General features: G+C 43.4%; 1 protein-coding gene across 1 annotated transcript in view; it reads left to right on the top strand.

Moving 5' to 3' along the window:
• The window catches only part of LOC105566085, a 158,971-nt gene extending 136,488 nt beyond the window's left edge, over positions 1-22,483 (top strand). The window contains exon 3 of the mRNA XM_012019810.1: positions 21,187-22,483. Coding sequence (XP_011875200.1) covers positions 21,187-21,475 — 289 coding nt within the window. The 3' untranslated portion in view covers positions 21,476-22,483. The remainder of the gene's footprint in view (positions 1-21,186) is intronic.
• The last annotated feature ends 1,286 nt before the right edge of the window (positions 22,484-23,769 follow it).

The following is a 23,769-nucleotide window of genomic DNA, read 5'->3' as shown; positions in this document are numbered from 1 at the left end:
CGGTTTGGCAGATCGCGGCAATCCTGTGTGTACGCGCGCGTACCCGTCTGCGTATTCGTCCAAGAATATTTTGACGACTGTGTCAAAGGCAACATGGCTACCGTCAAGCGCCAACTTTCTCACGTTTTTACGCGTCGATTGATCACCCCCCGAGGGATGCGCGAGCGATAAACAGCACTTAATTGTACGCCAACTCTCGCACAGTCACTTTTTATAGAGATTGCCTCTAGGACGGGACGCGACAAAACTGTCCAAAACGAGTCATCGCAGCAATATAATCGTACTAATTTCAACAATGAGATTCGCGCAACTACTTTCTCTCGCTTGAAATGCGATTGTGGGCATTTCGCGCACTATTTATACGATTGGGAACAAGAGGGGGGAAAGAACGATAATTCCAATTCGATTAATTCAGCCTCGAGCATATTGCAGGGGTCTGCCAGAAGGAGATATAACGAAGAAAAGTTCAGTGAAACATCAGATAATAGTCTGATCACTTTCAGTGGGTCTCGAGTTATACACGCTCGTTACGATCGATCGGCGTAAAAGATTCAGACCAGCCAGCCCAGAGCACGGAATAATCGGCGCCGCAAATATACCTTAGCCCCGTTTTACGAGAACGCTCGCAAAATAACCGACGACGGGTGGGCCACAGCCGCAGGTAGAGATGCGCTTCTTCTCAAGTGGCGCGAGCTTTTCGGGTTAGCTTGGTACACGCGCGGAAGAACGTCCGGGAGTGAGAAAGAGAGAGGGGGAGGAAGCGAGAGAACGTGACTCCCCGGCGCTCTTGGAGATTCATTCTCTCCTTTAACAGAGAATATAATCGGGACGAAAGCACCAGCGGCAAGGGCAGGCGGGGAAGAGAGCTCGACGTACTTGTAATGCCTCTAACGGTGCATCCCTAATTACCATTATACCATTGGTATGCAGATAGCCTCGCACTATTGGAGGACCCTTTCTTCCTTCCGCCCTAAATAGCCCGATGAGGGCGCCGAGCGCCACCCTTTCCCCATTGCGGTGTACCATTGCGCGTACAATATTATTTGTGTTTTGGTTTTTCGGGGCGGAGCGGACCGAGAGAAGAGTTTCCTCGGTGCCGCACAACCGCCCGTGCTCGGAAAACTCGCCCTCTGTCTTCGATTTCTCATGCTTCCTCGGCACCTCGTCCTCCGAAAAACGGTCGTACCTCCTATTCAGAGCCTCGGAGAGCATTATTCGTTATTACGCTCGTCACGCATGCGAATGTATGTTTGCCATTTGCGTGAGAAGTCACCCTTTGAAGCATTCGAAGTGACGCAACCCCTGCTCTCTCTCTCTCTCTCTCTCTCTCTCTCTCTCTCTCTCTCTCTCTCTCTCTCTCTCTCTCTCTCTCTCTATATATATATATATATATATATATATATATCTTCCGTCCCGATTCTGTTATTGTTCACGAGACAAAGTGCGCTATTACTTCAATATCATCGCAGTTAAGAAAGTAGGATTTGAGAACTTTGTGTCGTCGATTTGCTTATTGAAACACATTGTAACTGAATGATAAACCAGCGATACAAGTCGGAATCATAGCGCTGGAGAGACCGAGTATGTTTCTAAAAAGACACGCAAATGTTTCCCCGACAAGACACATGTATTCATCGAGAGTTCGACGAGAAGAGAGGGGTATATTAAACCCGCAGCAATGTTACCGCATTCGCTTTGCTCGAGGGACAACGTGCTTCGCGACAGACGCGAGGGAACGGAGTTACGAGGAGACCGCGAAGAAGGGGGTAACGAAAATTAAAGAAGCGCTAAGCCGGGCGCTAAACCGAAGAACCACTTGTTGAGCAGCTTGCGGTGGCAGCACGCCGGTTAGAGGAAGATCGGAGCGACTCGGAAGCGAGAGTAGAGAAGGGAAAGGGGCCGTAGATGCGACGGGTCGGCGGGGGATAGGGTGTACGGATATGCAGATGAGGGGCGGCCGCCCCCGTGTAACTAACTTCTAACTTTCGCGTAACGGCCGGCGGCGGTGGCGGCCTTCCGCCAGTTTTACACCGACAGCTCTCGCGCGGCGACGAGTTCTCGCATCCCTCCTCCCCGCGTTTCCCTCGCCCTTATAAAATTAGACCCCGGCAGCAGCCCACCAATCTGAATCTCTCAACCCTTGACTCTTCAGCGGCGTGGCTGGCGACGTTTCGTCCCGATCTTCCAAAAGGGCCTCGAATGTCATTAGGGAATGTTATCCATTTTCTACGAACGATTTTTACCTCGCAAATATCAAAATACGAACAAACGTGTAGAAGAACGATTTCACTTGCTACATCAATGTTACATAATAAGATATTTAATTTGTAACATATGCGATCATCTACGTAAGTTGCACTAACGAGTTGTAATACAGCGGTATTTCTTTATTACTACACTGAGCAAAACTTCCATCGGATAAGCCAGTGTTTTCGATGGTTAATTTTTCTGATTACGTTTTCCGATTAAATTATGGATACATTCAATGAAATTTATCCGATAAAATGCCGTTACCGATGAAATTTCATTGAAAAACCGATCACCCAAGTCGAAATTTTCGCCCTATGTTGAACCTTTAATTCTATTATATAGTAAGATCTAAGACAGTAAAAGAGGTCAAACTGCAAGTACAAAATTTACTCCTACTTAAAAACTGATAGTGTCGGAAATTTCTACTTTTACCAATTTAGCATTAAAGTAGATCCTTTTAAGAGTAGGAGCTAAAGTAAATTTTTAGAATTAAAGATGCAAGGGAAGAGTAAAAAAATATAATGTCATCAAAGTAGGTTATTGCTGGTCTACGTAGGTGTAAATTATCCTTAAAAGTGTCAAAATAGTACCCAAATTTCGTCTCGGGATTCTTTATCGCATATAACCCTTTGTTATTGTGTAATTGAATTATCCGATTATATTTAATCGGACATTTTTCTCAGCGTAGTAATGATTTAAAAAAACTTACATTTTAATTCCGATTAAGATAATACACAATGAATGAAGCAAAAATATAGAAAACAGTTAATTCGTATTATTCAATAAATGAAAGAACAGCGGAACTATATAAATAAAGTTTTAAGATAATATATGCTTTCAACTCTATAAGAATATCAATAAACATACTCTTATCCATGAGAAACGTTTTAGTTAAATTAATAAATCAACATACAGGAAATGGTTACGGTTTTCCACTGTCTTCTGCTATTTGCAGATACGTGAAAGACCGTGGTACGAGAGAACTTGCAGAAATACTATTTTAAAAAATTATCAATTAACGTTACTTTACAACGTGATGTAGCCGAAATACGCCCTCCTCATTCCCGGGAATAGAGCGAAGAAAACCGCAGGACAACGGAGCACCGCAGTACTTTTCCATTTCTGGACGTTTTTCCGTTCGCCGGCCCGTCGAAAAAAGCCAAAGAGAAGGACGCCTGGCGCCGGGACGCCGGCGACGACGAGTCTCGACCCAGATATCGCGTCGTCGTCGTCGTCGTCGTTGCCGTCGTCGTCGTCGTCGTCCACGAGGGTGGAAAGACGACGTCGTCTCCTCCGCGGCTCCCGTTTTCTTTTCTTATTTTTCTCTTTTGCTCTCCGCATCGCGAACAAACCCTCCCTCCAGCACATCCCGGTTGAGGTAGGTTTTTCCACCCTCCCCATCTAGCGTTGCCCTCCGAGCATCGGTTTCGTGCACACATCGAACACTGCTTCTGTCCGACGCGCGACGCCTACGATGGAACGATCCTCCTCGTAAGGATCCCCGCGCAACTCCCGTGACGAACGAGTACGCTCATTTTATGAGTCACTCGCGAATCGCTCTTATTTTTAAGTTAGCGCGAACGTAAAGCGATAAGAGTGCAATCAAGATTCATTGTGTTTCGACATTGCGTTTGCATACCAATTTTTATTACAGCAGCTTCGTGCCATGGCTATTATTCTTTTTTTTTTGCTTCAAATGTACATGTAGGAAGACGTCTCTTCCGTTTGTTGTTTTTATATTATTTTTTGTTAAATTGCAAGAGTATATTGGTTGTTCTGATTACAAGTTGATAAGTTGATAAGCTGCACGTACAATATAAAGCATCCGAACAAGAATGTAATTAAATGGATAGAGTTAAATATTTTCCAAGATTAGTTTCTTCAAATTGCCAGTATTAATAAAACAATTCCAAATTTCATTCGACCTCAGCTGGTCACAATTATTAATTAACCGACCAATACAGATAATTTATTGCGAAAAATAAAGTCGAAAAATAGACGCGAGGATCGTCATCTTTATACTGTTATTGCGACAAATATTACCACATGCCTCAGTGGTCGAATTGGTGAGACGCCCGCCTAGAGAGTAAGGAAAGTCCAGGTTCAAACCCTGGCTGAGGTAATACTTTTCGCAATAAATTATCTGTATTGATCGGTTAATTCCGAGGTCGAGGTAAATTTGGAATTAATTATTTTCCAAAGATTGCTCGCTATTGTTTGTAATGTATTTCAAACTTTTTGGCAATATATTAATCGCATGCGTAGCCAGTCGTTATGAACATTGCCTTAAGACGCTACCTTTGCGCATCGTTATTGCTGGTGTAGGCTGCACACGCATAAAATAATAAATTAAGTCGACTGATATGATCGGGGAGCAGCGTGATTGGTCGCTGCTGCCAAGACCCTCCTTTATTTTTTTTATCGCACCATAGGAATCTCCGTGTTGCCGGCCATAGGAGCTTCTATAGTACGGCCATTTTGAATTATTAATGTCTATATACGATGTTATGCATCGCACTGTAAGAATCAAGTTAGCAGTCAAGTAGACACCATACAAAAATAAATTCATCTTCTACTTTCGTATTGGTCTTGGTAAGCTCGTATTTCAAGCCTATATCGATCACACGTTTAACGTTTATGTTAAAATGTGAAAATTGCAAACTGCAATCTTGCGATAATTATCGACGACATAATCTTGTGTCGATTGCCTATAATTAAAAGTTAATAGTACGACGAAATTGTACGAAAGAAAAAAATTGTCTGTTGAAACGACCACGCGATAAAAACATCATTTATGCAACGCAAGACGTATCGCATAAATAAAGTTGAATAAAGATTAAACGATCACATTTGGTTGAAATAAACGATCAGTAGGAGCATTAATGCAAATTTTGCGATTCTGAAAATACGCGGGCATATTTTAACGTACGAATAGGACACATCCGTGAAGTTCGCAAGACTCGGAAAACGCGAAATTCAACTCGGATCAAATGGAAAAGAAAAGCATTTAATGACGGATCGCAAGTCGTACTTACCGAGACTCTATCCGACATACAATACATCTAAGAGCGTTCGATGATACCACTCTGGCACGCGACTATGCGAAGAAATCGCGAACAGCTATCGACATTCGAGGATTATAAGTCGATATAAGCCGAGACAGAGAGCTCGAGCTCCGAGATTTGGACGCTGAGACGGGATCCTGAGTAAACGCCGAGGATCGGGATGCGTATCAGTTTATGTGGGCTAAATTGTTTAAGGGTCGGTGTGTCCTTAAGCTAAGGCAAAAGGTTGTCTGGGGCGGCGTCTAGCCGTGTCTATCGATTATCCCCCGTCCTTGTCTGTCCCCTCCGATCTTACCGTCCCTCTTCCGCCGCCCCACCTTGTCAACCGTCTATAGCTATATATTTTTATCTTTTCTCCCCTGCTTCTCCAACGTGCCTCCGTCTCTCTCCCTTTCTCCCTCCCCATCTGTCTACAGCCCTCTCTCTCTCCCCCCCCTCTCTCACTCTCTCTCTCTCTCTCTCTCTGGTTCCCTACTCCGTCGCATCGCCATCCACGTCCTCCTCGGTGCTCCTGACCTGTCGCAAACCACCTACGCGTTTACGCACGACACTTGGACCCTTCTTACGACGGTAACACACTCGATCGGGAGTCTCAGCTGTGAAGGGTGACCCCAAACTGTCAGCGGTTATCATTAATTTTGTACTTGCAGCTAATCAACTCTTCGGCAAAAAAAAAAGATACAAGCTCGCTGTGTAACTGCGATATATTGTCAAATGTTACCGCTACACTTGTGTCATCAGATTTATTATTTCTGTATAAATCAGGATAAAAGGCGTACGTCGAAATTAAGAGAGAATACTTTATCGATTAGTTTCGAAAATGTATCGATGTAAGAGCTCCCTTCTTTAAAATTTACAATGCCCTTATTTTATACCGTTTTACTTATGACGTATGGTAAATTTCCAACGATAATACGAGAATACGTCGTAATTGTATAATAAATATAAAAATATATAATATTATATAGGATTACGAGACATACACATTTCAAGAGTTAAACATTATATAATCTGAGAATATTGACAGATTGTCAATATGGAGAATATTGATGAGGCCGTCAGCCCGCTGGCCACGCTACATATCGCGATCTCAATAAATAAGGCTAGATTTCGATTCGGATACCAATGTCGGAGGGTTGTCAAGTCCCAGAAAGTTGTCAGCCTGCGAGAATAAAATCGCGTCGAGTGTACGGTTCGATCCATCGCTAGCGCAAGAAGTGAATATTGTATAGAAAAATTACAGGAAGATTAGGATATTTGTGGCATATAATAAAATGCATCCAGCTGTTAGTGTATCTTGAAACGGTTGAAGCAACGCTTCGCTGCTGACTACTTGGGATTTTATTCATCGCATAATGTGTCACGAGTCGTTTGCAATGTATCGCAAAAGGCATCGTGAAACGCAAAACGCAACGTAAGAATGAGATGGCACGCAGGACATAAAGCAGAGCATATTTCATGTGTCGCTATGTAAGAAGTACAAAGGGGCAGCTCATCTTTTTAACGAAACTCGAAGCACCATTGAAAATCGTGAAAGTCATGAAAACATGCCGCAATATCTCTCCTTCATTTCTTATCTCGCATCATGTTATTCTAATCGGTTTCATTACAGATTACGATGCCACGGGCTTGCGGCGGCGGCAGAAACAACGCGTGTTCGATAAACCTGATGAGCAAGAAAATAATTGAAGAAACTCTCGCTATTGTTGCAATCGTATCATGTCGAAGTGAACGCTATCGCGAGACTCTGCTCTCAATATTTGTACCAAAAATTAAACGAATTACACGATGGCACAAAATTGCGAAACTTCTTCCCTCTCCCAAAAAATTCCGTCCAAAAAGACATCGCCCGATTAGATTGTCAAAGTGAAACGATCGATAACATAGACGTATCGGACCATTGCTACAACTGTCATAGGGGAAATTAATTGGATCCCCCAAGCAGATGTCTATTACCGTATTGTGCCGTATTAAAATTTGCACTTGAGTAGAAAATTGCGTGACTAAAAACTGAAACAAGAGAGATCACCCGTAATAGCTCTTAGGGGGCAAACGTGCGTATTAGGGATGTATCAGTGGGTGTTCCAAGTGGCGATTGGCGATACACGCGCGCGCGTGTGACGGACAGGTCGTGACCTAGGCCGTCTTGAAGGGCAGACATTTTTTAATCGATAACCAGCCCCCCCCCTCCTCCCCTTCCCCGCGACGACCGACACCCCCGAAGGCAGCGGAGGGTGATGAGGTCGCTGACTAAAGGGGAGGCTGAAGGGGGTGAAGAGAAAAGAGAGCGAGAAAGAGAGCGAGAGAGAGACCGCGACGATCGTGGAGGCGTACAGACGCCGCGCTGTACTTCGGTGCTCTCATACCACCAGCCTAAATAAAGGCCCATCCCTTAAAGCGGATCGGCTCGAAAACATTGTTAAAGGGGATGGAGCGCCGAAAACGGTCTTGGCCGGGTGGAGCGGGTGGGATTGGCAAAATACGCCGGCCGCGTCGATTAGTCACGATAATGGGGCACCGTTAATAATAGCGCCGAGGCAGAGAAAGTCCTTCGCGACGCGGAGACACAGTTTTAGCGACGTCAAACACGGCAAATGGGTTACGTCAAGTATTCAGTATACGATTAATCTTTTGCGAATTGTAGCGCCAAATAAGAATTTCTATACGTGATACACTTGCCACACGCGCGGGCAACGGGGCAACCACTAGCTAAAATGTTGTCCCACCGATTACATGATTTCACTAGATTTCATACGATTTCGTCTAATTGCAAATAATCTTCTTATATGCACGTTTACTCACTAAGAGAAGTAAATTTTGGGGGAAAATTAAATCAAGTTGAGAAAATGTTAAAATTTAATGTTTCTTGTTTAGCTATGCGAAGAAACTTGAAAATGAAGACAAAACGATCACATATGAGGATTTTGTAAGGATTTCACAATGATTTCGGAGACACTGTCCCACGATTACATTAAGTGGTTACCCCCTTGCGTGCGGGAGCATTTGAGGAATTAAATATCGGTGCTACATGGCGACGAGTTACGCGATAGAAATTGCAGCGAAAGTTACCGGGGAAAGCAGTTAAAAAAATTTAGAGTTAAAACAATTAAGATCGTACGACAGCGCTAAGCCACTGGCAGTTTGATAAAAGTTCGCCCCGTCTCTAAAATCTCGCGTCAAGTTTCCGACATTTCGATACGCGCGGCACAAATGATTCTATTTTAACGACACTCGAGGACTCATCGAGGCTTTCGAAGAATCATCGACATTGATTTTCCCCGCATAATTCCGCCCTTCGACGCGTCTCGAGTTTCGTTCGGTTACGTCGAACTACGTGATAACAAAATGAGAGGAAAAAAAGAAAGGATAAAAAAAAGCAATAAAGGAGCGAGCACGGAGAACTCGGGACGAAACGGCAAAATATTGTTTTTCCATTCTTCTCGCGGGCGACGATGGCGAGACGAGGTGCGAGCAGTGTTTTCAGAAAAAATACACCACCCCCGGCTGCCACCCCCGCTCGCGGCATGTCGATCTGTATTTTTTCCACCCCTGTCCTCCTCCCTCCCCATACACCGTCGTTATATCTTGCTCCCTATGGCAAACGCAGGGCTTGCAAATTTCGAAACGAAAACATCGGCCGAAAGTAAAACCAAACTTGTTTTGCGCCTTTTTGCAATCGCAAAACAAGGCAGGTGTAAAACTACAATAAAAACTCTAGTGTGGGGATGGAAAATAACGTTTCATCAATCACATCGCTATTTCTCTGTTTGTTATATTGCATCCTGAAAATTGATCGCTGAATCCGAACCGAAGTCAATGTTGATTGTTTGTCGCTATTAAATGTTCCATCCTCGCTCAAACAATTACAAGTCTTTGAAAAATCTATCATCCGCACTATGGTAAGTAATTCTGCAGAATTTCAAATATAATGGAATTTTGCAGAATTACTTACATTTCGAATTTCGAGTCGCTGCACTTTACACAAAACAATTTGCAAACAATTCTCGTAAAACGTACAGACCAGTTTTTAATCGATAGCCTCTTTCTCCGACATTCGCGTCCTTATTGTACATCGAACCGGGGGATGAGAAACGTTTACGAGAGAATAGTCGGTAAATTCCGCGAATGGATTTCGAATGTATTATCGTCCTTGGAATACAGTCTTTCGACCAGCGGGCGATAAACGCGTTTTAGGGAAAAGAGCGAGACACTGGGACGATTAACGACTGTAATCCCACTGTTTCTGACCCGGCGACGGTAACGCTGCGTTGCGTCGTGACATTGTCGATTTACAGCCTCGATACTAATTGCGTCCCCCTCAGTAATTAATACCTTCTTAATGATACGACGAGCCACGAAAGGAGCGAGCGGGCGACGCGTACGCGCTCAATTCACCTGCGGTGCTTTATTTTACGATCGTCGGGATAATTCCTGAAACTTTACGCGGAGCATGCGTTTACACTGCGCGCCGTTGCACGGCAGGACAATTGGCAGCCGGCAGATCGAAGTCGCTTGAAAAGCGCGCCGCCGCTAATTACGGCGGAACGGTGGGGAGCGTCAACGTCTCGTTAGCGCAGATTTTGTTAATAGCGGCGTGCACGGCGCGAGGTTCACCTGTTGCGTAAACATGGTAACACTAGGTGTCCCGGAATTCTAAACGAGTAACCTCGGGGACGTCCGATAAAACGCGTCACCGCACGCATTTCTCGCATTTCTCGCGTCCCAAGATTTGACAGCTACAGCGAGCGACGGAGGGATAAGTGAGTGGCGAGCGCGATCGATATGTGCCACCGTAATAAATTGTATTGAAATAACGTGAAACGAGGGAGAGGAGAGAGGGCCCCGATATCTCGAAGAGCCTTGCGTTGAAATGTGCAAAATGATCGAATCGTGGCGCGTCGACCGAGATCGTCGGCCGAATCGGACTTGCGATTCGAGGCACGCACCCGCGCATTAATCCCGATAACGCGAACGGCACCGTTTTGGCAGCGCCAGCGGAGACGCGTTTAAAACACGATCATATATCACACCTGAATATTATTTTTATTTTCGGGCGGAAAAAATTATCTCTGTCATCCTTTGCAACCTGTTGCAGCGCAAACGCTACAAGGGGGAAAACAAGCGTTCGGATTGTCAAATAAAAGTAATTGAGAGAGTGCGTCGAAACGGTCCGCGGATCGCGCAGCCAGTCGTTGTTTTTCTGGATAAAAAAAAGAGAGGAGGGGAGGGAAAAAAACGAGAGAGAGAATATTAAACGGTTACCTGTTGCGATCTGTTGACTGTACGAGCGAACGATCGGGTTTTAATCATGAAAAAGGTAAACAAATGCTTTTTTACGTAGCATTACAATCGCGAGCAACCGATCGCAGCCGTTCGGGGCGATAAAATCGAGATTTACTCCGAGGAATTGCGCCGTGTTGAAACCGCTTCAACACGGTATTCGGCCACTCGTGCTAAATCTCTCTGAAGCATTCCTAAAATTTATAAAATCTCGAATATCCCCTTCCCATCGTGTTTTTCAACCAAATCGTTTCTTGCCACTCTCTCTCTTTTTCCCTTTTTCACACTGTACCTATTAAACCAGTTTATTTATTGCACCTGTGTTTGATCAACGTGGAATATATTCGGATGTTGATATCGGACACGTTGATATACGATACACTTGATAAAATAAATAGTAGAGAAAATCGATCGAGTCCCGAATTAATCATACGCTTGGATAGTAATGTTAAAAAATTTATAAAGAGCTGGGACGATCAGTTTAGCTTCCGAGAAGCTCGTACGCTCGTATTTATCGAACCGCCGCGATAAGGACGACAGAAAAATTCACCGCGAACGCGTCGAGAGATCCATAAGATTTCGGCAAACCCTCTCAATAGTAAAACAGGTTTCTCCCGCTTTCGGCCGCGCGCCTTTTCCATGATAATCGAGCGCCCTAACCGACGCGGTAACGCGTTCCCTCGGATGGTTCGGACGAGTTCGGGGTCGCGCACCCCTTCGCGCTAGGGGTTGGTAATTCCAGGCCGGGTAATTCCCTTCTTCGCACGCGCCAGGACCTCCCGAAGTTCCCTGTTTTATCCACCGCGGATAAGGGTTGGTTAACCGCCCAAAATCTCGGGGGTAAATTGGAACCTTCCGCATCGCGCGGCGGTAAAATTCGCTTCAAGGATCGACACGAGGGAAGGACATCGTGTGGCATAACATTCCCGATTGCTGCACCGATAACCACGCACAGTAAACTTTTGCTCTTTCACTTTTGTGACAGCTTCGTTGATTTATGAAGCGAGCGGCACTTTACCCGTCAAAATCTTCAATGATAATGCGAACTAAAAGAAATGAGTGCAATATGCGTTTTCTTACAATTAGTTTCAATAAAACTCTGTCGAGTATGCAAATATTAACGCGTACACTCCACCAATGTCCACGTTTAATGTAAATTTTAAGATATTATATTATCGCCATCCTTTCAAAAGGTTGAATAAATCGGTCATAAATTTAGTACTTTTTTAATTATTTCTTACATTGTATTACTCACGTTGCAGGGCTAAAAACCAATCATATTAATTACCGAACGCACATCATTGTAATAAATTATCAGGCGGTATGTTCCTCTTTCGAAACTTACGTTTATACAACAACTTTTTCTTAATTTTTTTCCGAAAAATGCACCGGTCATATTTTAGAAGGATATTTTATTTGAAGCAGAGCTCATAAAAGGTGAAGGTGACCGCGCAAATATCTTTCGAGTAATTTAAATAATGTTAAATATTTATAAACGCTACAGGTACAATATTGCATCGGCATAAATATTTATTAATATTTGCATCTGTATTACGTTGCTGAAACGCATTTTAGCACTTTTATTAAGAAAATTAATATTGGGATCATAGTAATCATTACAAAATTATAAAAACAGCTCTCTACATTGAAAGTTTATTTTCGCGATGGTATGCTAAAATTCCAGGATGCACAAAGTCATGTAAAATTTAATTAGCGTCTATTGTAGAAAGACCGTGCTTATTAGAGCGATCAATTTTTTCACATAAGCGCATTCCGAGCGAAAAATCGGCAAAGCCTAAAACGTCTCCAAACAACAATGTCCGGCTACGTGCCAGAAAATTGTATCATCGATATTATATAAATTTAAAAAGAATTAAAAAGAGGAATATGGGGGGGGGAGGTGTTTAGTATGCGACGTTCTTTTTCCAGTATACAGCTCTTTTATAGCGCGACACATCCCTGAATTGCAAAGCATTTTGTATAATAAAACGATTACGATACATTATGTTTCAAGGAAATGCTCGGGGAAAGAAGACGTTTGCTCGATTTAATCGCGTCTGCTAATATTAATTCGAAAATTCCTGATATCATCCTTGAAACTTAAGTAGACAGGCGTATGCGTTTTTTTTCAAAAGACCGCACAAATTCTGATAATTTATAAACGGGATTAGAAATCTTTCTTCTTTCGATAATGTTAGACGACTAGATTAGTTGTGTATAAAAGTACATAATTAATTTCCGCCGGAAAAGTTAAGTTTCCAATGTTACATAAAACTGTAATTATTATTTACCGCAGAAAGCGCTCGATAAGTTTATCGCGTGCAAATAGAGGCTGCGCTAATTAATTATTATTTCGCAATCGTACCGAATCATGCAGAAAGTTACGTATGCTCTAATTACTACTTATAAGAAATATGCGCGATTAGCTGGCGACTCGTTTTGCGATAGATAAAGATTTGAATTGCAAGAATACGTGGAGAAGAAAAAGGAGCAAAAAAGAGATTTCTTAATGAAAAATCGTGTCGCGCTTGCCATGGCCAGGCCAGAGTGCACAGTTACAAATCGAATTAACATCTAAACGAAGATAAATTATCATACATCTCGTGTCTATCGCATCATCGCACTTTTTTCACGAGCATTCGCCACGCTCCGCAACCAAGAAAATCAATGGAAAATAGTTACAAATAATCATAAAAACACGAAGACAGCCGGGAGAAACCGCGAGCGCGCTTGCAATCATAAGATCGCGTCGGGCAAACCGATAATTATCACTTAAAAACCCATAAAAAGATATATGTAAAGATTAAAGATATCGATCAACCGTCGTTGGTTGGCGGTAAAGAAACGAGAGGAAATTCCTCCCGCTCTTCCGAAGTGCATCGCCAATATATTTTATCGTTACATCTGTAAATAATGCGCGCGTTAACAGATAAGCATCTCTTGCGCGGGATTAAATCGCGCCCAGTCGAACTTCTCAGAAGAAATTTCGGCCTACGCACGATTTCAGTACATGCACGCGTCTTTAAGTCGCGCCGGCTTCCGGCTTCCGGTTTCCGGAAGAAGTGTTCTCCACTCGTTTCTCTCTCTCTCTCTCTCTCTCTGTTTCTCCCTCGTTTCTATCCAAGAATTTTCCCGGTTGGAGACGCGCTCGCTGTCTCCCGGAGCACGCTGTGGGAGATTTAGGGGAGAATCGTACGATTAATGGCATCCCCCGCGGCATAAACGACTGTGGCGCGGCCTTTCCCGCTAAATTCAGAATCGAAGATCGAACGGCTGATAGGATCTATCGTGTCGTTGCCACTTGGACCCTCCTGAGGGAGGACTTCCCGGCTTTTCTGGACAAACGCGAGTGAGCGACGGTAGCTCCCTCGAATGACAATCGTGTACGTAACGTAAACGCTGGGGAATTTTTCTCCAAGTTTTCAGGAAAATATACGATAAATGTCCAGTGTAAAGTTTTATCCTTTGAAGGTGCTATATTCGCTTAATAGGACAAGTGCGCCGATGTAACAGGCGATTTAAATGAGACTCGTGGCACGTAATTGAGATAACGTGCACCGCACCGCGTCGATTTTATAATTCGCTTCAACCTGCACGTGCCGTGTGTTATAAGCTGCGAAGAGAATTGAAGCTCTCGTTATACCGCAGCTTGCGACGAGGCTGAAGATCGCGCGAGAGCGTCAAAGTGACAGACCCGTGGCAACCCCCCGTATAGGAGGGCAAAAATATTTTCGGTTTTTACAAGAGATCGTCAGACTCTCCGCCGATCAGGTCTCGGAGGGTCCCCCTCCGCCCCGCGCGAATCCCCGTTAAAAGGAGACCGAACGAGCCGACGAGAGCTCAAAATTCCGCGGCGGTGCCTTTTGTCCCCGCGATGCGCTTCACCTTCTCTCTTTTTGCCAGCGGTCGTCCTTTCTTCTTCGTCCTTCCTTCTCTCTTCTCCCTTTTCTCCCATTCCTTCATCCTCTCACTACCAGGATTGTCGACGAGAGGACGGAGGAAAACGCATAATTCCGATTCTCCTTCCTCCCCCTCCTCCCCCCCCTCTCACTCTCTCTCCCACTCTGTCTCTCCCACTTGGTCTTTCACGCTCATCTCGATCTACGTCGGAGCCAGCGATCCGGAGTCTGCCCTCTCTCGTCTTCTCGCGAGATAACGGATCGTTGTTCTTCGTCGGTAGCTCGCGCTGATTCGTCTCACAGAGCGAGCCGCTGCGAGCATCAATCTCTCGTCAAAGCTCGACTGCTAGTCGTAGACATACCGATGCGAGAAGGAGGAAGGAGCCCACAATGCGTCTGCTCGTCCAACCGCGACGAGAAACCTCCTTCCGTCGCGTCGCGTCGCGTCACGGTCGCATCGCCTAGCACATAACGTCACACTATTCTCTACTCTCCCTTCATGATCGGAAACTGCAAGACTGACTCGCTACAATCGGAAACTGCGCGACTGACAGCGACCGCTACTCGATTTCCGGCTAAACTAAATCGGTGATGACTGTACATAAGCACTATCGGGTCAATTCCGCAATCGCATTATACGTCTAAGGAAGTAAGAAGGTAAAATGCTTTTCACGCGGACGCGTAAGGCCGGAGAGAATGGAAATAATAGCCAAGTCTTGGATAATGTTACCCAAAATATTAGAAAATGCGCGATTTCTCCCAAAATATCTCTAGTTTTAAATAAAAGTACGAGACGACAATATCGTGACAAGTAACCGTGGAACAAAGTCACGCGCGAATAGCAAGGTAATAATATTCTATATTTTTTCACGACGATATACACCACATCTAAACTTGCAACATGACACATGAATAAAGATGAAGAATTGACTCTCTTCATTATATTTTTAAGCGATTTGTATATTTACACATTGTTTCACTCGTTTAAGCCTCAGCCGTGTTTATCTATTAAGTGAAATGATTACAGAAACAATTACATCGTTGTGATGTTTAATTATAGTTGCAGTATCGTGCAAAATGTTAAAGTTGAAGTTTTTAACGACAAAATAAGTAACGTCAGTCGAATACGATATCGGAGATAATTCAATAATTTATCTCACGAATGATGCAATAGTAAAACGTTGGGCTCCAAAGTGCAAAAGTAATATCCGTGCTTGAGACGCTTCGAGATAACTGAATGTTAGTTAAATTCTGCGCTTTGTAACTTGTTCCGATAAGTTGCTATCGCACAGGTACGATGACATACCGCGAGTGTTGCCGCAATCTGTGCCAATAAAGCAACTGGACTTCTGATTTCCGACAAAGTTACAAAAACCGCGATAAATCATAAATCACCGTTCGTAGAAACTGAATAGCTGACCGTTCTTCCTCTCTGACTCAGGAAAACGTTCTATCAAAATAAAGACGAAATGCTCAAATAATTGCAACAGTTTTAGAGCTTTGCAGTTAGATCCACGTAAAAATAATATCAATATCTCTTTCTCGAGAGATGGAAGGTAGCGTAAAAATATTTCGTCCGAAGATCAAATGAAACGAAATTAAACAGCTCGAGGCTGCGATTTAAAATAATTTAGTTAATCTCGAAAAAAGGGATCTTCCCGGCGTACCTCCTGGCGGATTACTCTGTATGAAAATCCTGATCGTGATTCCGAGAGCAGAGGCCTCGTGCCCATTGTCACGGATGCACACGCGCAAGTGTGTACGTGCGCGCGCATTACGGCGCTTCGTGTGCGTAAGGTCCGTCGTGTAACTCGGCGGGCTAATGATGATGACACTCTTATTTCTCCGGGAGGACGCGGGTCATTTTTCAAAGGGCAGCGAGGGGGGAAAGAGCGACCCGGGAGAGCTCCTGAACGAGGGAGACGAAACGAGAGGCTGGAGAATGAAGGGAAGGAAGAGCTGCAGAAGAAGAAGAAGAAGAGAAGAAGACGATGACGACGTCGACGACGACGAGGCTCCCTCCGCGCGCTAGCGCAGAAGCTAATGTCCGGAACGACTCCTAAACCATTAGATGAGGAGAAAGGAGGAAGGAAGAGAGAGAGAGAGAGAGAGGGGGGGGAGGGAGAGAGAGCGAAAGAGAGAGAGAGAGAGAGAAAAGGACGATGCTGACCGGTGCGCGGATGAGACGTCTCTCTCCTTCTCTGCTCTACTCTCCCTCTCCTCCTGCCACCGCTTCATCCGGCCGAGCCACTTTTCTCCAGCAGCTTTCGCTCTCGAAGGGAGACAGAGAGCGGACAAAGAGACGGCTTAATCGCGGAGAAGATAACGATATCGTTACGCCTCTCGCGCGTCAAAGCCTTGTGAATTATTGGGGTAACAAAATTTCGGAGGTCAACGAAGGCGCGCGGTTACATTACTACGTCTTCGACGTTTTCTAACTTGCCCGATCGTTCAGAGTCCGGCCGACAGGCTGAAGCCTACCATAACTTTTAGCGTTTCGTAGATATGAAATGTTCGCGTTGCGTTGTAGATGGAAATAAAGATAAAAAATACCTAGAGATAGAGAGAAAGAGTTTGTCGTGTAATAAATAATGCTTGTAAATGGCCCAGTATTTCCGTTTTTCTAAACAGTTTATACGCAGAGCAAATTCGAAAGAAGCCCGAAAGTGTCTTTGAGTAATTTCTATTCCTCTACTTCTATTCCTTACTCGTCATTAAAATTCGACGTGAGGTAAGCTTGTGTGCCACGTCCCGAATAGTTTCGGGAATACCTTAATCGCAAGGCAAATATTTATTCTATACGTTCCTCGACGTAAAGTCTATCTCATGTTTCGATTGAACGATAAAGGCAAAGAGAACATGTAGCACGTACATCGGGAAAGACTTGTAATTCGTCGATCAATAGCATCGTTGATAACGGGAAGGGACCTCTTTTTCACCGGCGAGAGTTTAAGTAAGCGTCCACCGATTAATTATTCACCATACGTCCGCGTTTAATTCGATTCCCCTTTACGAAGAGGGCCGAGGATCACGAGCGGTTCGTAAACATTGTCAATTATTTAAATAACTACCGTACTATCTCTTTCCGCCTAATTCGTCACGTCTCTCTGCGCGCCTTACGTTGGCAACGTAACTTCACAATGGAACGAGCGATCATCGTGTAAACAACGGAATTTATCAGAATCTAATCAACCCCACGTGATGCGCGTAAGCTAATCCGTTGCGTTTAACATCGAATTGTGTAAATAATAAAAATATTAATTAGTAGAGACGCCCGCCTAGCGAGAGGGAGGTCCAGGTTCAAACCCTGGCTGAGGTAACAATTTTCGCAATCAGTTTCAAATGTGAAATATTTAGACACTAACACCCTGTCGCGGCTCTCGGTCCTTTATTCCTTCAAATTTGTGTTTATCACATTTCAGCCGTACGAATTTTACGGATTTAATAAAAATATTGTTTCGGGGGAAAATGAATAAAACAATCGTAATGAAATGCGGCAATGTAACAAACGCATTTCCCTGGCGAGCGACACTTTACCTCAATAAAAAAAAAGGGATATCGAGATATACCTTGTGATGAGTATCGTAGCACCTGTCCCATTGTCGGCAACTCCACACAAGACAATGTGCCGCAACGGTTACGCGGAACAACTATGCGACGGACGTGCTGCTCTCCTAAGCGGCACGAAAGTCGCGTCGCGTCACAGCAGCTGCAGCATCGCTCTGCTACGCTTATAGGTGCAATAAATCTCCATTAGCCCCCGAAATTCGGCGTGCGTACATTTCGCCCAATTACTATGCTCGTGCCCGCGCCCTTTTCTTGTAAACTGGACACGGTTTCACCGGCGGCCCTGATAATTGAATCGTCCGACGTGCAAGACCGAGGGGCGAACCGCGAAATCCGAGTTGATTCGTTCACCGCGTCCCAGTTTCTCGACAATTAACAGAAAAATGTGCTAGAGATTTGGGATACTGAGAATGTTCCTGCTCACTTACGAATTTGAAATTACAACTACCCTATTCTTAACAAAAGTATAAATAAGGAATACAAGACCCATACAAGTACCAATAGTTTAAAGAAAGATTTGATATAGGATAAAGTTAAGTTTAGCATTGTTAAATATAGGTACAAGTAAACTAAGTAAATAAAGCAATTAGAAATACTAGCCACATGTAAGGAAAAAAAGTAGTGAGGAACGAAATATGTGTGCAAGAATGAATGAGTTAAGAACCCATTGTAAACCAAGTCCACTTCTTGGCTGTATAAGCTGAAGTTAATAAATTATATATATATATATACACAACTACCCTATTTTATATTTTATGAACAATTTAATTATTACTTTATTCATTACTAAAAATTCGAGAGTGTTTTAAGTCGAAAATTGGAATATTAAGCAATCCAAATTTGTATATCAAATAAATTTCCGACAAACTAAAAGATCGCGCGACAAACAATATATTTTGTAAGGTAATCGCAAACGGATTTCCTTATTTTTTTTTTCAAAGATTGAAATAACGACAGCATATCCGAATTTAGGAAGTTAAGTGGGAAAAAAATAACAATCCGCGTAAAACGCAACTCACCTCTAATCTCTTAATCTTTTTTCCTAACAAAACAATAAGCCCAAAGAAGATGCCCCCTTCGCTCTAAGACGGAAGCGTACGATTGAAACGCAGAGACAAGATAGATGTGCGTCACTTCCGGCCGCGACAGAGGGTGGCGTCTGCACGACGGTCGCCTCTGACAGCCACCCTTTTGCGGCTACCCTGGAGGGGTCGCGTCGCTTTGCAGAATATAATTACTGCCTATGCCGGTGGTATATCTTTGGTCGCGTACGCACAAATGCGCGGCTCGGCGCAGAAATTTACTGCGAGTGCTGATAAACTGCACCGCGAGGAATATCAAAGAAAAGTGATTACTGAACAAGGCTTGTCTCGCAATTTTTCTTCGCAACTGTGGGCACAAACGCGTTCGCCACCGACAGTCGTTAATTATATAGGTAATGACATTATTATTAAAAAAAATTGTATTGACGGTTAACTTAACAGCCGACTCTCCGCTGTTGAGCAACAACAGCTCTGTGCGATTCCTTGAAATATAGTCAAGTGTAATTGTATTCTTGCAGCCTACATATACATTAATTACATATAAATAAATATAAATATCAAGAGTATAAGGCCAACGATAATACGAGCAATTGATTGTCAATAGGACATTTTACATATTCAGTTTAAAGGAGTTAAAGTTCACTTATATTACATTATTATGCATTATACATTATTTCGTTTCTCAACTTATAACGATACCATGATTGGTAACGCTATTTTTAAATCTGTAATTAGCTAATCATAGATCAAAGATGACTAAGTGATCCTCAGCGTGTTTTTTGTCCCTAGAACGATATGTTACTAGTGTTATTTTTGTAAAATGATTTGTAGAAATTGCAGAAATGTTAATGCGTGTGAAGGGTGAAATATTATGTGGTGTTACTTGCAAAATGCGAGCAAAACTCCTTGTCCTAGTAAGATCCAATAATCATTAGTAGTTATTGTATAACGTTTCAAACTATTTTACATTAATAGGTGTAAATAGTTATGCACATTATTTTAATAGTTTTCCTCCGTTCGAATAAAGCAATCATTGGAGAAAAAACGAGGACAGTCTCCTAGCTTCGACCTTTCTTCCGTCACATGATAAAACTGACTGACAATGAGTCATGGTGTTGGGCCAAGTCATTTCTCGAAAATACGCTTGAAAAGGCCAATAATCTCACTGTGATGTTTTTGAAGATGTAAGTATGTCAAAATATTAATAAAGATTTCTGATTCTCTAGCCGGCCACTGCTATTAAGGTTCTCTTTGAACCTGCCGCAAGATATGAGTAAACGTAACAACGTGCTATCGTTATTCCAACGATTAGAATTCGTCGTTGCGTTTTTTGTCACGCTGAGTACGCATAAAAATGCATGTATGATAACGCACGGGAACGTTTCGCAGGAGATTTGCATATGACCCCTCGGCTTATAGAGCCGGGTTAAGCCTGCCCGAGACGTTGATACATTAAATCGAGGTAACAACTGACGATCTAACCGGCGGGGGTGTGGTTCTCGTAATTGCGCTCCGTATTCCTAATTAAACCGCAAAAAAAGGCAGAGGGCGTGGTGCACGTGGGCGTAGCCCCGCATTATTCGAGGGGTCTGTCGTGTCGCCGAGAGGCAATGGCCACCGAGAACAGCCCGATCTCGATCGCGATCGAGATCGGGATCCGCGTTTCACATAACGAGGGAAGTCACTCACCTGCCAGCGGCATGACTAAAAGCGCCTTTTATACACCGATAATTTCTCGAAGGTGTTATTTCGAAAGATAACAGCACGTATCGAAGTAATTAATTAAAACAAAATTACGTAATTCACGGCGCTATAAAAGATTACGTTGCAGCTAAGGCAAAGTTCACGGCGGCGCGATTTATCGTGCCTCAATTCAGTTTATTGGGCGTCCTTTAGAAATTCTTCATTATACTCTTTTGTTCTCTTTTGTTTACTCCCGTTGTTTTATCTCATTTACGTCTTATTCTGATCAGGAATCGCGCCAGCATCGCTCTTGCATCTCCTCTTTATGCCCGAATGAGTAAAATATCGAACTTGCACGTTTACAATGAAGCGATTATTATTATCAATTGTAATTTCCAGGTCCGAGGCGAATTCAAGCGGGCGATATCGCGAGTCAACGTCGCTGCAAGATTGCGGCTGCTCGATTATCCGGAGCGGTACACTGCTCCACTGCACCGCAGCGAAAGATTTTCTCGGTAACGGCAGAGTCCGCGGACCTCGTGGCGATCGCCTTGGGGTTGGGAACCCGCCCAGAGCGCGCACGCGATATCCACTACCGGTCGTTTCAGCGACGCTCGTTGCCAGGATGCCGCCACGGGGATTCTGGACGAACGGTGAAAGTATTAAGCGTCCTTTGTGCGAGGAATGACATGGTCGCTGTCACGGTGTGTAGCGCGCCGTGGTGCAATTTGTACCAGTTTGTACGTACGAGCGTTTTTCTCTTTAGTCTACACATTTTTAATAACGAGCCACGAAAGAAGCGTTCAGTTATATAATACAAACGCCACGTGTACTCGAATAATCCCACGCATTTGAATGGAGGTACAAAGTGTAATTGGATTCACATCAGTAAAGACACATCGATGAAATGAGAAACGACGAATTATCGTGCTTATCTATGAACGCTGGATAGTCGTCCACGAATCATCGCGGGAAAACGCGCGGTTTATCCTTCGGAGATGCACTGTCACCTGTTGCACACGCGATGTACATGTCTTATACGCCTTTTTAAAACGTGATCGATAGCGAAACGGACGCGTTTTAACATAAATTAATTATGCATCGCGACCAATGCTGCGCCTAATTGCACGGTACGGTCTGGCGTCGCTCGGTAAACACGATCACGAAATCGTTTATTATCGAAATGACACACGCATTCAGTGCATTCGTTGCATAATACGGCGATCTTTAAATAGCACGTATGTTACAAATCTCGTTAAGTTGGATGAAACATAAGTAACACGCCGCTAAGCTCGGTAAATCAAGTTAATCGTCGCGCTCCTATCCGTGCAAACATCGCGAGCGTGACTCGGCCGAAGGTGGCAAAGTCGTGATTCTCCTGATTTGCATAATCATATAGCGCAGGTGTTACATGCACACGGTATTACGTGCCGAGATGATTTTCTAAATCCTCGATACGCCGATACGCGCGCTTGCGATGAAATAAAGACAAAGGATAAATCTAAACTCGAAGAAGACCGTCCGCGTAAAACTTGCAATTTTCTTCGTCGAAAATGTGCGCGCCCTTTCTTTCCAATTTCTATATTTTACTGACCAGGTAACAATTTCCTCTCTCCCGTAATACATAATGTTTGTTTCTTTGTTTTACAGCTTTTATTGCTATTAAAAGTACTGTTCTGTGTGCAATTAAATGCAATTACAGTGGTCGATTGTAGGAGCAAAAGCAATAAGAATAAGAGGAAGAAGAAGACGACTAGCTTCCATGTCGAATCGGTGAAACGGCAAAATACTTGCACTCAAAATTAATCGCGCTTCCGTTGCCGGCGGCCAAGAAATTAAGAAAGGCAATAAAGACCCTGACACGCTAGTGACATTAAAAGCGTTATCGAGATTACCTTCGGAAGAATTAACGTTCGTCCCTTTAATTTTTTTTTTACACCTTTGTTTTTAATCCATACCACTTTAGATTTAACCTAACCTAGCCACGCGTACAGGCAAAATAAAGATGTAATTCGAGCACATCGCATTTAGTTTTAAAGCCAGCTGCACGTCTTTGTTAATTTCATATTAATCCACTTAATATGTTGCGGACTAACAAGATCTTATGCTTCATGTACTGTGTAATGAACCTTTCCTCGGTAGAACGTAATCGAATCCATAATTAGCATCCTGTGCGTGTATATGTGAGTGTGTGTAATGTAAAAATATTAAATTGGTACAAAAGGTTTATTCTTTTGAGAGCAAGCTCGAGTAAAATTAAAAAATCAAAGTTCTTTCACAAAGAAATGGAAAAATTGCTCTCGAGATATAAAAAAAAAGTAGATTAAACGTCGTGGCGGCAATTTTGCTTTTCGGTGAACTTTCATTTTCAATTGTATTTTAAAATATAACGAATCTTCTGCAATTTAATACGTTTTCTCCTTTCCGACCGTCGCACGTCCATCTCACGAACCGGCAGCAGAAATCTGATTGATTATCTGATTGATGAAGATCGAATGCAAATTTTCGGAAGGAGCTTAGTGATCCTCGCTGAAACGAGGCTTTGATTACAATTTCCAGTTTTAACGGCGCATTACTTTTCGGAGAACGGAGGTGTTTCTCCTTGGCTTTCTTTTTTGCGCGTTGCATGAAATGCATTTTACTGCTTTACCGTTGCACAAAAAGGAGAGTCCGAAGGGGGGTCGGTAGATGACGGAGATGATGAAGAAGCGAACGAAGAAGACGTACTGGCGATGTCCGAGTAAGACATAAACGGTCTTCGTTCCTCGTTCATTTTACGCGAACGCGCTCTCTGGACACGGGAATTAGAATGCGCATGTAAAATAATACAAAAAATCCGATGTAATACTTTTTGAGTTTTCCCATATCTTCGCAAGCTTCGTTCCGTATTTCAATTTAATTAAAATTACGAAAGCGTAGTATATTACTCCGAGATTAGCATTAATTCTTTCACACAAATAAGACAAGCTGTTGCCTAATGTT

Source organism: Vollenhovia emeryi, unplaced genomic scaffold (assembly GCF_000949405.1).
Source record: "Vollenhovia emeryi isolate VEMERY1.0 unplaced genomic scaffold, V.emery_V1.0 DF939147.1, whole genome shotgun sequence".
Taxonomy (NCBI): Eukaryota; Metazoa; Arthropoda; class Insecta; order Hymenoptera; family Formicidae; genus Vollenhovia; species Vollenhovia emeryi.
Note: the sequence above shows the minus strand (reverse complement) of the source record. Positions and strands in the feature narration are given on the sequence as shown.